General features: G+C 34.9%; 1 protein-coding gene across 1 annotated transcript in view; it reads right to left on the bottom strand.

The window, feature by feature from the left end:
* LOC132558009 (carbonic anhydrase-related protein 10-like) overlaps positions 1-10,749 on the bottom strand; it is a 59,708-nt gene extending 48,959 nt beyond the window's left edge. Inside the window, exon 1 of the mRNA XM_060222530.1 lies at positions 10,689-10,749. Coding sequence (XP_060078513.1) covers positions 10,689-10,749 — 61 coding nt within the window. The remainder of the gene's footprint in view (positions 1-10,688) is intronic.
* Between the last annotated feature and the right edge of the window lie 6,480 nt (positions 10,750-17,229).

Genomic DNA, 17,229 nt, shown 5'->3' with positions numbered 1-17,229 from the left:
TTATAGATAAACAGTGAAAACCAGCTATATCAATAAGTTGATAAATACTATTTTGTCATCCGTTTAAGTCCCGGACTTAGAAGAGAACGTATACTTTGAAGAGCAGTAAATAGCGGACTATAATCTCAAGACAGGTGAGCATTTTTAAAGTATGTGATTACCATTATTTATTTTTCTATATACTTTTTCAGCCATGGATGATTAAATTGAGATTCCGATTTATTTTTTTCTGATTTATCCAACAAAACCCAAGCATGAGCACTGGTTCAGGCTAACGCAACGCTTGAACGGCAGCATGTAACGTTAACTGATCCATCCAACACCGCACCCATTCTCTATATATGACTCCGATTAAAGCGAAATTAAACTTCTCCGAAATATAAACATCAAGTATATCTACTTACTATTCAAAACGTAATCGGTAACGGCAAACTGACAAAACATATCAATAAGACTCGATCTATTAATGGCAACATCAACGACCAATGCCTTTTGTAATCATACATACTGGAACCACTCCAGTTCAAGCCGCCAACGTGACTCGGATAGATCACGTTATCACAAAGAACCTCCTGTAGAAGGAGGATTATATAGATGGTGTGATTTCTTCACATTAACAAATTTGTAGAATATAAATGAGCAAATACTTCACCCTTTATGTAGAAATGTTCCTTTAGCAATAAAGTAACCACTTCAGTATTTAGTAATTTCAAAAACAAAACAAAAATGATATCAACATGTCAACGAAATAGCAATCCAAACTCAAATTCAGTTAAGACAAAAAGGACAAGGTGAAGAAGACCTGTGATACGGAAGAGCAAGGGTTTTCTGCTTCATCAATGAGACCCGCCATGTAAATCTGTATTAAACACAAAGTAAAGCATATCTCCAATGCAAAGATGGCCCTGTCTGCTCAAATCCAAACTCGAATCATATTGATAACCAGTTAACAGAGAATGGATGTGAATAACGCTGAAAGGAGGTACTCTCTTGACAGGCTAATTAGGTTTCGACGAACCTGGTTTAGAAGCAAGTAAGATATCAAAGAATCAGGAAGTAAAAAATACAGGAAACACGAAATATATCACCGCACCATTTCTGAATCTGTTCAATAGGAATATTAAGAAACTGTTAAAATTATAGCCATTTGTGTAAGTATGGTTAAGAATATATTATATGTCAATTCATACTAGTCTATATGTTAACGAGAGGGAGGGAGTCTGTATTGCTGAATATACATTTTGTTAAGTTTTTCGTCATTGCACAGACATAATAAGCACAGATATTTAAAAGCGGATTACTTCTGTGCTTCTCTGCTCCTAGATAATATGTTATTTTTTGTACTGTAAGGGTGACATTCGTTATCCGCTCTTTATATAAAAATTAATCGAATATCAGCTTGATATAGAGGGTTATTTATCAATCGTTGTCGAGTATTTAAACGAGTAAACGCTCTATGTCTTCCGGTTGCAGTTAAATCTTTGAACTCTGATTAATGATTATGTGACATGATTCATGAGGTTACTAAGTTCATCTGCACCCAGAGCGTCATAAAAGGTTTTGGTAAATCTTTGGCGATTTGCCAACTTCTACGAGATCCAATATTCTACTCGCTTACTGTTTCCCTTGTCTGTGTCATTGGCGTGTTATTATAAATTTACTGCTCACATTTGCTTCCTTGGCAACATAACCACAACTTCCGGTTGAGTAAGGTTACCAGTTGTTAATGACATTTTGTGCCATGTAAATCCTATTCTTCCGTCATCAGGCACAACTTAATTGCGTAATTATATGGACTTGTAAGCGCTCTATTTATATTGAACAGATTTTATGATGATACATGCCTACTAGACTGAGGAATAATTAAGGGGACTCTTATATGACACATTCAAGGGACATAATCCATTGCCTTACATGAGGAAAAATATGAAGAAATGTCTTGAAATGCCACCTCTTAAGCCCTACGGGCAGGGCGGAATGTCATTCAGTGGCCCTACTGTATCTAACTCTAACTCTACATTTGTATTGTAAAGTGTTATTCACCTGTGTGTCTTCTGTATAACCATTAAGACCACAGTAACAGCGACGTTCCGAAATACTGGATGATTTATCGTTAGTTTTGAATACTTTTGCAATGCAAGTCAGCACAACGCTGAAAGAATTGGAAAGTATATTATGCCGACAACTAATCCTACATTTATCTTAATGTACCACAATAAAGTTCAAGCAAATCAATCGACTTTACCATTTTAGGGTAATGTTCGTCTCGAAATTGTGTAAAGCATTGTTGTATTGCTATTCAAGTGTAGACTTCGGCTTATTTTACTGTGTGAGTTGTTACCTAATCTCCTTGGCTAATTATTCATATGACAGGTAATTATTTAATAAAATCTTACAATGAAATTCTTCATAACAGCAACTAAATAAAAACAATAACTTTAAGCAAAGTTGTCAAAGAGTGGTAAAAATGAAAACAAATACTTAATTACATTAATAAAGCGGATGATTTATTTATTAATTCCTATTTTAACTTAATGCATGAACGAAATTAGATTTCATGAAAGATATGCCTTTCCAACACTTCGTTCGTATAAAATCCGTTATACAAAATATTGTCAAATCCAGGATAGTATGACGGTCATATAATCTAGTACGGTGCCTTCAGAAATCCATTGGGAGACGCATCGTCTGTAAGGTCGGTGTGTGGTATTACATAATAGATTTATTCATGACTATCCGTCAGAGAAGACCCGATATGTCGTGATCTTACGAGTACCAAATTGACGTAAGGTTGTGCTCAGGCAATAGTAGGAATTCAGGACTGTCCCACTAAAATTTAGAATTTCTACATATTTGAAACAAAAAGGATCATTTTCATGACATGAAAGCATGCAACCTTATCTATATGTCGCCATACATCCAATTATCATCTCGTGTAATCGGTCTATAGTACTGTTAGAATAAAATATCTCTATTATTCTTCAGAGACAGAACAGTTTGGATTATTAAAGAGAAGTAACGATATATTATCGTTTATGACTTGATTGATAACAAGACGGAACTGGTGAAACCTAACGGAATAATTAATACCAAATCAGATTTAACGCCCTCAATCAGGAAAAGCCATATAAGGTCAAAGAACCGGGATGACATGTTAGCACGCGATGATGTAATAGCTGATAATGAAACGGATATGGTCCCAATGTGACTATAGAGAAAATACAAAGTCACATACATTTTCTACAAACACATTGGTTAAGCGTAGAATAATGCCTAATGAATGATGTCTAAAGAATATAAGTCCTACCAATAGAGGATTTTTCAGAGTGACGCTGCAATGAGTACACGGTCACATTCATTAGATAAATGACCATTATGAAGGGACCATCTCGCGCCCCACGTACACCATTGCTTCACACTGGTCATATGCCTGGTTGGACTATAAGAAGATTTATTTTATCGACGTTACCAACCTGACGAAAACGTTCCTAAATGTAGTCCGCCACATCAGAGTAATTTACGGTGTTCCTTGTGTATCCTTGGCTCCAGGTACGAATCCTATCCACTGAAGTTTACTTTAACCCGGATCTACTATTTGTTTGGCAACACAATTATATTTATGATTATCATCAACGGTGAAGCTTCATTTGACAGGTTGTATGAATTAAAGCAGTCTGTTCGATGTAATTGAGTTGACTTTTCCTTAAAGAACGATTACCATACATCGCAAATTATATCGATTTGATCGTTACAACATTTTTTTTCTTCTGTTGACATGTGCAGCATCCACTTTTGCGTTCTAGGCCGAAAGGAGAAATGCCTATCGCCGTGAGGCATGCATCTCTACAGAAATACATGCTTAGAGCAGTTCTACATTTAAATTGGTTTTAAGTCGTAAAAGGAGCAATTCATTCCAAATTACGGTAGTAACACAATTAGAAAATGTCATTTACTAATTGCTTCTTCTAGAATCAAATGACTAACCAAATCCTACTCTGCTGGTACTGACAGAGCTACACATAAAATGTGTGTGATATTATATTTGTGCCAGTGTAATTAAAATATTTTGCCATATAAAAGATTAGTGTATAAACATGCATTTTGTCACGTGTGAAAGATATCTTAACGGTTGTAAATGTAAATGTTACATTGAAAGTCATTCGTTGCTAGTACTCGCTCGACTCCCTGTTGAAGCAAGCATGACGATAAAGTCGTCCAGTTCCCATTCAAACCATTATACAGCTATGTTATATCTTGAACAGTAAATAATAACGACAACATCTAACAAAAGATAAAAACAATTTCTAAGCCCTTTGTACAATTGACCAAAGTAGACGCTTAACCTTCCTGAACACATAGTTTGCTCTCCTTATAATTTTACAATGGTCTCCATGAATGCTTTTCTTAGTCTACAATCGAATCAGAGTGTGTTAAGATATCTCTATATCTATATATTTACTATTTCCTACTTTGATTTTACTGTTAATCTCGCGTTGACTGGAGATAAGCATCTTGTACTTTTGTTGTCTTGTATAATCTGCTTGTTTGAGGTCAATGCTTTCTACATACACCACGTTTAAACTATCATCTTGTGTTATGTGATGTATCCGTCTTACCTTGCTGGTTTATCAAATAGAAAGTTATATATCCTGAGATTTAAAAAGTACTTCGTCTTATTGCCTTTCTCCATAGCTTTAGGAAAACATTTACTAATAATAGGTTTAAGAGAGTGTACCCCTTCTTGTCTAGCACCAGCTACAAGCGTGGTCATTAGGTATACACTTTGTGATTCTAAAGAGGTGTTTGCTAAAATCAACCTTATAGCTGAATTTATTGTATACCTAACAAACCAGACACACCTATTATAAAACCAGAATGACGTAATAAAATAGAACGGCAAAGGGAAGGAATCGATACTGGATATAATGTATAAAAGGACCGAACTCCATTAACATGTCTGTCACAGAACAGCTAATACGTAAACACCTTACAAGTGCTTGTATCACTCGACGAAAGGGGACATGTTCTGGAATTTTGATTCAATCAGGTTTCCTAACCACTTCAGGATCTTTATCGATTATACTGTGGACGTAGTGTATGTCATATCCGTTTCATACGAGATATATGTAAACAGATGTCTATGACAAAATTGGCATTAATTATTTATTGACAAAAAGGACTAGGTCTTAAACACATCTATAAGAAAACGACTTTAAAAGTTTCTATTATCCACTAAATATATCATATATATATTTTTTTTACAAAATTCCTATGTTGAATAACGGTATCTTTATAAGTGTTTTTATGGTTGATGTGGGCATCCTACTTGTATGTTTTTTCTTTGTTTTTTTGTTTTTTTTTATCATTTCGTGTTTACTGCCGCGCATTGTAGAAACACTTTTGATGTATTTTGTTCTGAATTTTTTTACGGGACCTCCCAATGCACATCTTAAAACCTTGTTCGATAATGATATTAGGTAGTATTACATGATACTCGAAATTTAGGTTATGACATTTCCGTGTGGTGACATTTTAAAGAGGCACTTTGAGTCAATTTATTGCTGATTGTCTCCGTCTTATTTGACTTAAGCTCTTGTTAGGAAACAAAAAACGTCAACAAAACGCTTTCTATTGGTACATGTTTTGCTTGTATAATTTTGCCTGGATTACATAAAATGCCCATTCAAAACACGTGCAAACAACTTAAATCTTGGTTAAAATGGTGTCGATGTATTACTGGTGAAAACGGGAACTTTAAAAATACATGTCAACATTGATCACAGTTTTAACTGGAAATATGTGCAACGAGGTCAACCTAACAACGGATGCCCGTGAAAAGAGGCTAGAAAAAGGTGTAGGCGTCTCCTACCTGATAGAAGACTCCCGCAATCTTAATTAGGGATTCCTTGGTAATTTCACTTTCCTAGACGTGTTTTATGATAATGATATCATCAACAACCCACCTTCATATCCTACAGAGAAACAAGGTTATTTCCCAGTGACGGTATGATGGGGTTCATGAAACTGCTGGAAAATTGTGATTTTGATAACAAGCCTAATGAATATAGATGATTCGGGCATATTATCATTATAGGTTAGAGATGCAAAATTTGGAAGCGGAAAGTTCGTAATAGAGCAAAATTGAAATCCTAACTTTTATCATACAACTTGATTGAAAACTATCATTCTGCTCGAAAACATTGATTTGTAACAGAACTTACGGTGTTCTTAACCTTCGATTTTGTTAGATACATTTGACGGACATAACCAATAAATTTCGTCAATAAAAGTGGAACTGAAGAACTTGGCAGATATCTGTTACCTATTTTTGAAAAGTTGTTTAATGAATACAGCCTGTAAAACAACAACACCAAGTCACGATAAGGACTTTACTGTTGTCAGTATAATGTGACCTTGACCTTTGTAAAAGATAACGTGTCATTCTACAGTTTCTTTGTTTTTGTTTTTAGTTTAATGACACCAAGTGTAAAGATTGTACTAAAGACACACTAGTGAATAGCGCATTTAGCGCAGTTAGATAGAGTAGAATCAAGTTATGAATTAAACTGTGTCATATCGCTGCATCGTCCTTCCAGGACTAGTGGGTGATGCTAAGGGCTAAAATGGTAAAGATTAGAAGCGTGTGAGTAAATCCAAAGTGACCTAAAGAAAACGCAAATTTTAGATGGGGAGATACCGACAGTGACCTCGTCTTTGTGTGACCTACAAACTACAAACAAATAAGGAGGGGAACATGCATAATTGTTTTATAGGTTGGATGGGCAAAGTGATATCCGGATAAGGTATGATTAAGCACGTCCACGAGACAGTCAAAAAACGTAATTTCACACATAAGTTCAATTAGGCTAATCAACAGGTTAGACCTGAAGAAAAGGAATAGACAAATGATGGAAAGAAAACACTACCAGCTAACACAAATATGCGTCAGAGACCGATCACATATCTTCAATTAATTCCACTTGAAAGATTTAACGATGGTTATCACGCTTAAAAAGCTTATACATCGCACATAAAGAAAACATTCGTACATAAATAATGAAAAAGAGAAAGGTTTTTAATAACCTGTGCAGTAAATCATTGAATTTTCCACTGAAGAGCTAGATGATAAAGACACTATGTCAATATACACTGTAAGGCTTCAGACACATTACTTATAATAATCATACATGGCGCTTCATGGTTGAACGTCCGAGCAACAGCAAGGGCCATATAAGAACAGGTGTCAAGACGGAAGCCAATAGTGAATTATAAAACAGAAAGAGAGACCAAGAACAGCCAACAACACCTGGTCTTATTCTCCTTGTATTTTTCAGTAGTTTCCGTGTAAATCTTTTGCCCTAGTTTTTTTTTATTTCAGTCTTGAATATGATAATGTTGACATGTTGGTATTTTAAAGTCGCCTCCTACGGTCGAAAACAGCAAATTATAATCTAGGGCTCTCCGAGTCAAAGCGATCTAGAAAAAACATCACCAATCTACAAGGGATGTCATGCAATTAGTCGCTTCGTAGACACGCAGTGAGATACATCAGTTGTATTATTTGCATGTTTCGTGCACGGGTCTGCTACACACTGTAGGATATAAATAAATATTAGAAACATCTGTTCCCGTCCTCACTTTATTCATGAAAGCACATATGAATTGTGCAAATTGGAATTTGCTTATAAGCATACGTTAGACACTGTGGTTGTACATACGCGTTCACTTCAATGATACCAGCGTACCTTGCCACAGCAAGTTACCACAGTTAGCATCAAGGTCCAATTTCGCGTATTTCAGACATCTTTATAGCTAAAGCCCAGACACCAATAAAAATCAAGCGACGTTGTGTAAAGTGAAAAACATGTTTGCAATAACATTCGGATTTTTTCGAAATAGGTATTTGTATTTAAGCTAATCTTTCTCCGTTTGTATGGTATATTAAAGTCGTTGATTTAATCATTGTTCTTACAAGCAGGGAATATTTAGTTGGTTATGACGAGATACCTATGTGAACCCCTAAACTTCTCATCTAGCAGGGGAATATTGAAAATGTCTTAATAAGGTGAAAAGAAATCCTGACCATTCTACTAGTCAGCGCCAGAACAATAATAAAGCATATATTATTCAGATATTAATTGTAAAAATGACTAGCGTTGTTCAACATTTTTGTGGGTAAAGTCAGAAGTTTAAATGGGTCTTTTCTCCAGCAAAAACTGTTGAATCTGCTCAGTTCAATTTCAACCATACCAATGTAAAGTTCGCAAAACAAACAACTGTCATCGCTATTAGCTTAATTACAAGATGAACAAGTGATCCGCACTAAAAACATTGGTGTATTCAACAATTAACAGTTAACGAAGAGACTATAATCAATGTGTTATATCATTATCTTAACACTTTATAACCAGTATGATGGTGTTGTTTGTGAAAAAAGGAAGATGAACCTTCTCTATCCATCCATGAAAGATTTACACTTTTGTATCTTGTAAGTTTATACAACTGTGTCATACAACTTTTCCACAACAATATAAAATTTCAATTAGGATTAACTTTTTTTGCCTTGTCACTTTTGTCTTTTTCATTCAAATTATTAATTTCAAATTATTACCACTCTGATAATAAGGAATTATTCAAACATTGTTGTAAGGCAGTAACGTTACCATGCTCCACAAGGACTATTACGACATATACCTACACAGATTAAACCACAAATACAATACTGCTGTGGGGATATTATTTTGGGTTTTTTCGTATGCTCGAAAATGTTATGTTTTGTTTGAATTCATGAGTGCAGATCAACATAAAAAGACGTAACATATTGACACGTGTCAATAACAAGATGGAATAAGCAAGAAAAACAAAACATAACTGAAACTTGTCATTTGACATACAGTATACATGCTAATGTTAGCGTTTCGACGTCTTCGCGGCCATCAACGTTAGCGCGAATTTAGCTATCCAGCAAACATTTATTAACTAAATGGGTTATTTTAGTAAACCTATATACCAATATATTGACATGCGCGAAATTTCACTTCCATCAACTAGTTCAAACTGTGACAGCCACCAAATATTAGTCCCGCGAAATTTAACAGCTATACAGTACTAGAGCAACGATTGTTGTTTCCCTCCGTCTGACGTATGCTGTGACTTGACTTATCATGAGATCGCGGAATAACATAAATTGGATTTTACCAATGCTTAGTTTTAAGTCATAAAGCAGATAACCAATACATCGGCTATAACTGATTTCAACACATGATCTATAAATGTTTCTTTCAAACGTTTTAATTTCTTCCTTTCGTTTCTCTCAATCTAGATTAGCTGTTGCGATGAGATTAGTTCTAGATTTCAACTAGAATGTGTCCATCTGTTTCCTCGTGCAATCACCATTTCGCAAACATAAAATAATATTTTAAATGATTGTTTCGTCTAGTTGTAAGGCCGTCAAAATGTCGCACGTTATTACTGTTATTACGCTATACAGTAACGTATAGCTTGTCGTAAGCACGAAACGTGGTGGACGAAAAGTAGACACATAAAAGCCGGCAAACCTAATAAGAAGATGACATTTGAAAGGGCAATGAATGGTTCGAGGAAACAGTATTCGACAGTACTCGATCCCGTGACCTTCCAAAGCCAGGAATACTGCGACTAGTAAATACGTAGAAAGTCTTAGCGTTATTTACAGCATCTGATGAACATTGAAAATAAAATTAATTTAACAGAAACAGGATCTTCAAAAATCAAACTATTCCAACTTGTATGATTCGCTGCATTTTCTTTATTATACTTCATTACTTGGTACATCAAATTTGAAACAAGACATTTCAAGACTATATACAGAGTACCTGAAATGTACTATTACGTAATAAGTCAATACATTACAAACAAAGGGATCTATTACCATATTGACAATTATTGTTACGCGGATGTTCCGTGTGTTAAACAAATGTCTTAGATGGTAATTTACAATAGGATGAATAAACAAAGATTTAAAGTTTTGTTAGTACAGTGATTGAAAGAATGCAGCTTATTTTAATTGGTCATAACATTGGGTAACATCACATTGATATGGATTTGTACAGTTTAATTCCAAAATTAGTTATAAACGAGAAACAAAACTTTATGAAGTAAGGCCATAGAACGAAATGAAAGTTAATATTTAGTAGACACCCTCTGAAGAAGGAAATCTTGAAAAGACAAAATTCATTTCCTCTGATCGATTCATCTGTCCCACACGTATATCGCATGTCGTGATGTTCCAGAAAGCACAGATAGTGTTCTGTGTTTCTTACGGATGATTAAATCAAATGTTTATGGTAATCGAATCGCCTGAGCTACATGTCTAGGATATTCCGATAAAATTTTATTATATAGATATATGTTTTCTATATATGTATTTTATAGAAACCTTTTATACATAAAGCAGTAGTTCAACAATGACCTGAATCAGAATAAGTATTCACATAATTTGAGGAATGGAATACACAATACAGTTTTAAGCTTAGGCAGGATAACGTCACATTAGATGATATGACGAACATTTCACAGTTATTACACATCACAGAGATATGAATTATAAAACAGTCGTTAACAGCGCGTTACGAAAGTTAACAATCATGTGTAGTGATTTATACAAGCACAGACAGTAAAGTACTTAATATTTTATAAAATATACTTACTCTCACAGTAAACCAAAGCGCAGATCACAGCTATGAAATAGAACCCACGTGTTGTGTACATTTTCACGACGCCAGTTAAAAGTGAAGCAACACCAAACCTCATCCACGGGGGCTCAACAACGAAATCAATGAAAACTTAGAACAGGAACCTCAGAGAAGTGAAATAAACGATTTTGCTAACTAAGATTCACCAATGCTTTATGAAGAAATGTTTGATATAGATAGCGTTTCTTCCTGTGTTTGGGGAGGCGGGGCATCCCAGTGGTCCTTTCTGATTAGTCAATAATCTCGCAGCCTGTTCATCGTGTCTCCCAATTTGATGCTTCCCCGCCTGCCGGTGGCCATATAACAGCATGGCTTAGTGTTGGTATTAGCGATATCATGATGCTTACTTTTCTCTCTTTGAGGAATCTGTGCTCTGTGCGGAATATAAACAAGCTATGTAAGTCTCTGACAAAATGAATTATTTGTATTTATGGAGTAATCGATTCTACTTAAGAATAGAAGTTGTGATGATATGCGATGATCTGATAGAAGAGCAGAATCTGTTAAACTAAGTCGGTAGCTATTGTTGATTGTGTTTTATCGTTGTTGGATGATCAACTCGTTGCCACATTAACATGTGAAAACTATTTAGATACAGCATGATGCAAGTGATACTGGTATATGTTTCATTGCAGTTTAGAATGTTTTTGGAGATGGTATGTAATAAATCGATCCTGGGAAATCAATACTTTGCTACTAAATAACACAACAATGTACACTAGTATTAATTGTTCTCTGTTATATTAAGCTTCAACTTCACCTTCCATAAGGGCGTCTTTATTTGTCGAAATCTTCTATAAGTTTTAAGTTTGTGTTAGATACGTTCGTGCAAGACACGTTTCTTTTTATCATCGATATCACTTACATGTGTAGATAAACCGTACGGAAAAAGAGAAATATTGATCGCTGTTTTTTGTCCATGTCGCACTAGCCATTTGCGTCCAACCTTCAATGAAGGATGGGATGGCCTTGGTTGTCCGCTCATCAAAACACGTATTAGAAATTAAAAAAAAAAAGATTTACCGTTTACTACAGTTCATGATAATTGATAGGCGACTTGAGAGTATAGCCCGTATAACAAGTAGGACCAATGCTATACCAATTGTATATTGGATTTAATGTTTTCTTTCCTTTATTTTCATTTACTCCAATGTGGGGGATTTACGTCATGCAAAAGCTAAGTTGATATGTGGATGATGCTCATGGATAACTCTGCTTTTTAACGATGAATTCATTACCCGAATTACATTGAATAAATTTCAGTTGATGTTGTTTATATTCCTATTACCCTTGGCTTTTCTAGGACATGAAAATGTCTACAAAATGTTTTTTTACCTTGTGCTATTTTCTAGAATTCCTAATTTCTTCTTTTTGTAAATAATATTTACTTATGATTTCTTCAATTTTCTATCCTTTTTCCTATGCACAATTAGGTTTGTTCCGGGACTTACGACTTCGTAGCAGCCAGGGTCATATAAAGACCGTTTCTATTGATGAAGGTGCCACTTCTATTGTGCTATCATACTGAAACATTATAACATGGACACAAAAGAGAGCCATCCCGCTCAGTCACATTATACTGTCAACAGGCATGACCTTGTGTATTTGCTTGGACGCCGAGCCAGAAGCATGGAGTACAAGTACAATCTTGACTACTTTTTTATCTCACGACTTGACGACAGAGTACACATGAATTATATCTTTTCCGGTACACAAAACATATTCAAGCCACAAATCTCTGACGTCGTTGAGATGGTATTCATGGTATTGAAACAATAAAATTAACATACCATGAATTTACGTACATTGCAATTAGGAAATGAAGCATATGTGTTTGTCGGGGTAATGGTAAAAGTAAAAAAACCTTACAGTGTTTTATTATCTCGTATTACACAGGAATGAAGTGTTAAAGTCCATACGACATTGACAAGGACTTTAAAAGCGATATACACTTAATACAAACAATGATTTCACCCTTTACAAATAGAGTCGGATTATTTTCTACATCAGTTGTGATCACTTATCAAAGGATTCGGTTGCAGGAGTAAACAAAATGATCGAAGGCCCGTTACTTACAAGCTTTTGTTAAGGTTGTAATTAATTCATTGTTGTAGCGTGTTTCTATCTTCATCGATCTAGACAGTCAACAAGGACCTAGGACATTGCTGCAAGGCAATACAACACGATGACACCGTATCAAATCTAACAGCCAAGAGCGCCACACAAGGCAAGGACCGCAGACAGAGATAAACTGTTTTTCTTACAGTTGCATTGTTGAGTAATGCAGTCGGTGGCAACACGGTTACTGACCTCCACACAAATTGACATTAACAACCCATAGACTTGTGTGTTTTGGAACATCTGGGTGGCTCTTAGTAAATGAATTATGTTGGTAGGTAATGCCATCGATATTCATGCTCATCCTTATTTCCAGTTTCCAGTAATAACAACATCGTCTTGAGACTGCTTGTTTGCTGAAAAGGTGAACTACAATCCACTTAAGCAGCAACTTTACCATGCAGGCTCGGGGCTTCAAGCTTAGTGCCAACTTTGCCTGGTACGCTCAGGGCTACAAGCTAAGTACCAACTTTACTTAGTACGCACAGAACTCATATTTAGTCTCTCTGGTTAAGTGGTAAATTGTTTCCTTCGATACCATCGCTGAATGTCATGGAGTACTAAAACAAAACGCTTTTACACCTTACATATACTTCTTGTCTTCTAAATAAACTCTTCGAACTCTTTTCATTGTATTCGTCATTTATTTTGCAGACACTCATATCTTAAATAATCTTAACTATCTTACAATATAGTTTGAGAACGTGCCAACTTCTTGCAGTATCTGGTCATATTTTTCTTGTACTTTTTCAGGGATATTCGTGTAAATCTTGTTTTTCTTTTCCCCATTTTTTATTCAAATGTGTTATTCTTTCGTGTCATAAACCTTTCTTGGAGTACAATTTTGCCTTATATGTCACTTTGGATCTTAACGTTCTTTCCTATTCTCTTTCTTCCTGTGCTCATAATATAATGTAACAATCAACCTGTCTTTTCTATTGAAATGTCATGATTGAAGATTTGATAGCAATTGGTAAAAACCACTCACTGTGTCCCTCTTGACAACTGTCCTCATTTACCATGGCTGTTTAACCAATCCCAAACATCGTTAAATTCCATAAATGTAGAGCGTTTGCTTAGGTGAGGATGTTCTTTTTGTGGTGATATAACCTTCGAACTGCCAATGTCAAATGAGGACGATTTCCTCTGATGATATTTACCACTCAAGGACACGTGTATAATGTCAATTCTGTTTATATTACACATTAGCATTTGACACTCCACCACTTCTTTACTAACAACGGGCTACCTAGTCCACTGCACTGAACGTCAAGTGAAGAACAGTCGAAGTTTTTTTATGCGTTTTTTCTCGGTGTGATGAAAGAACCAATCATCACACTTCCATAGGCTGAGACTCAATGCTAAGACTAATGCGAAGGTATTTCAAAGTGAAGGACAAGAAATGTTGTCAAGAAAGGACAAGAAAAGGTCATAAAAATTCTAAATTTAATATTTTTTACAATCATGCGATGAGGTCAGTAGACAATTCTAACGCCCTACTGTCTGTACCTTCAGGGTTAGTTTAAATGTCCCTTATCGCTGTCCTATTTAAGTCGAAGCTAATCTAAAATATTTCCTTTTATCGTTTTGTTGCTGGAGGTCACAATTTTGACCCTTCTTGACGCTTTTAACCTAAATAAGGTCCTTACTGATTTAGGAGCAAATTCTATTTCCAATGATATGGAACAAAATTTAAGATTGTTGAAAGCACTCATAAAAAGAAAAAATAGTAATATCACGATAAACGCATTGTCATTCTTGAGACCATCCCATCTCACGCTCTATAGCAATATTGCTATAACGATTGTGACTTCCCTCGTCATTTGATAATAGGATAAAACAATATTTACGTAATTGATAAGACCTTAATGTAATGATGGGATAGCATGACATTTTTATTATATCGATTGCGTTACATTTGAGTATACTTTGATCAACCATACCTTTTGCAGACATTAAGTCATTATTTTCGAATAGTTCTTTCCACGGAAATATGTTTTGCTTATTGTGTTTATTTATTTGAGTTTTAATGGATTTACATCAATGTTAGGGCGATTATATCAGTTTTAATGCACCTTTTTGTATCAAAATGATCGGATTTTAAAGGACAGGTCTAGTAGTTTGGAAATTGTGTTGACCGAAATACTGTATGAAAACTAATTTCGACAATCCGAAAGCACAGTTTTGTCAATGTATTAGCAGCAATCATTATTTTCGTCTCATTTGAAGACAGCTTTAAACAGTTACATATCACAGGAATCTGCTTTTTGAGGGGTTAGATAAATTTCATTGAAAATATACTTTTCTAAAAAGACAAATATATTGTAAACAAATGTTTGCGAGAGTTATATTTTCTTGGTGCTCTTTCACCAAAACAATTGCGACAATTATTTTCTGCACAAACATCATAACACAGTAATCAAAGAATGTAATACAAGACAGGCTTATCCGAGAAGTGAACTATCCGTAGTGGACATTAGATGCAAGTTAATTTACGAACAAATATGATAACTTTCATGATTATCTACATTTTGTGAGTATTGAGTAAATTCATTGATTAACTAAAAAGTCCCTTTAATACAAAACAGCATTGTTCCCGGGCTCAATATTTTTTCTTTGCCGAAGAAAGATGATTTTTCTGTTGTCAATACAAAATTGTATACATCACAGGGACCATTGAGCAATCCAACGTCAGTAGATATTGCTTTCATATGACCTTTATGTTTGAGGATGTATAACTATAAACAAAGAATCATTTCTAGAACACTAGAAATTCATTTCAAGAACAGCTAGTCCTGAGTCCCGAAGCATAACGAACTAGCAAAATGATTTACTGATACAATATATATTGACAAAGTGTTGAAAAACAGACTTGTTCCATAAAGTCTCCGAGCAGAAAGCTACAGGCAATTTGCATGCCAACAGTAAAGACAATCGGTATGATAGTTATGAGAAAATACATCTTCCTAATTGATTTTAAACGACAAGTTGGAAATAAATTTGACAAGCTAAGCTAGGTTGATACTTCGGTGGTAGAGCCATGGTCTTATGAGCCTGAAACCATTTTGCAGAGAGTGTAATAAGGAGACGACAGAGATTTTCTGCAAATCAATACGAGCAAGTGCAGAGTGTTTGTATTTCGTTACGACTGACCCAACAACAAACATGACACAGAAGGACACCCATGGGAATTAGCTGTCAGTTTCCTGATTGTCGGCCTAGTGAAGGAAAACTTATTAATAAGCCTGTCGCGGAAAGAGAGTAAATGCGGAAATCTAGGACGCAACACGCCGAGAACATTTCAAATTAGAAAGTATTGAAAATATTTCATTCGTGCTTTAGCAACAAACAGTCTACTTAATCGACTTATTGTATCATTAATATTGTCATTACTATATAATAATATTATTATTTCTTTTAGACGGTGCTTTTTTCTTATACATTATTCAATTTTCAATGTTCTTAAAAGTAGGTTAACGTGTTCAATTAACTATGAGCATATACTGTTCGCACAGTCAGTTTATTGGGTTTATATATAGATAATACTGTATTAACTCTAGCATGGTTCCTTAGCTTTGTTGGATAAGTATGTTTTTGGACATGATCTACAAAAACTATACTTTGCTAACCAGTCATAAGAAACTTTCGTAAAGATATATGATAGTTTAAACCGTCCAGGAAAGTGTTTTCAAAAAGTGTTGTTGACAATTATAAAAAAAAAACAACAAAACAATCCATGTTATTATTAAATTTGATTGTTCATAGCTTAGAGAAACGGGTTCCGATTGGAGGTCAATCCACTTCTCGCGAATGTTCCTGCTATGCATTTCTCACTTTTAATCTTGATCAGCGTTCTTGAAAGTGTTTTAATCAATTATCAAGTACGAAGTAAAGTCTTACTGTGTGACAATATCATTACATCCATATCCCGTTGTGTATCAACCAATTTCTTGAAATGTCGACCCCCATTAACCAACCTAAGAAAGCTTATAAACTTTTAAAAGGCTTCTGAAAAAGTAGAAGATCACGCATTATTATACCGGGTGCACAAAGTACTTCGACGTGTATTGTCCAAAACATACTTGAAATGTAACACGTGAAGGGGAAAAACAAGAAAATACCTACTTATCAGAATCTTAATTCAAAATCAAACTTTAGTAAATGGAAACAAGAAAAGTTGCCATAAAACCCTTGAAAAAGAGCAAGGAGAAGAACAAATTAGACATGTTAATCTTGAAGGCGTTAATCTTGATCAATCCCGTAAGAGTCCACTTCGCATAATGAGATGTAATATTTTAAAAGAGATCATGGTGACGACTATTAAAGTTCCCGATGGTGTTTACTAATTTGCATCCATTGAAAAACTGTCATAATATTC

This window comes from Ylistrum balloti, unplaced genomic scaffold (genome assembly GCF_031769215.1).
Source record: "Ylistrum balloti isolate Yb309-2 unplaced genomic scaffold, AGI_CSIRO_Ybal_v1 Utg370744, whole genome shotgun sequence".
Taxonomy (NCBI): Eukaryota; Metazoa; Mollusca; class Bivalvia; order Pectinida; family Pectinidae; genus Ylistrum; species Ylistrum balloti.
This window is presented reverse-complemented; position numbering and strand designations above follow the sequence as displayed.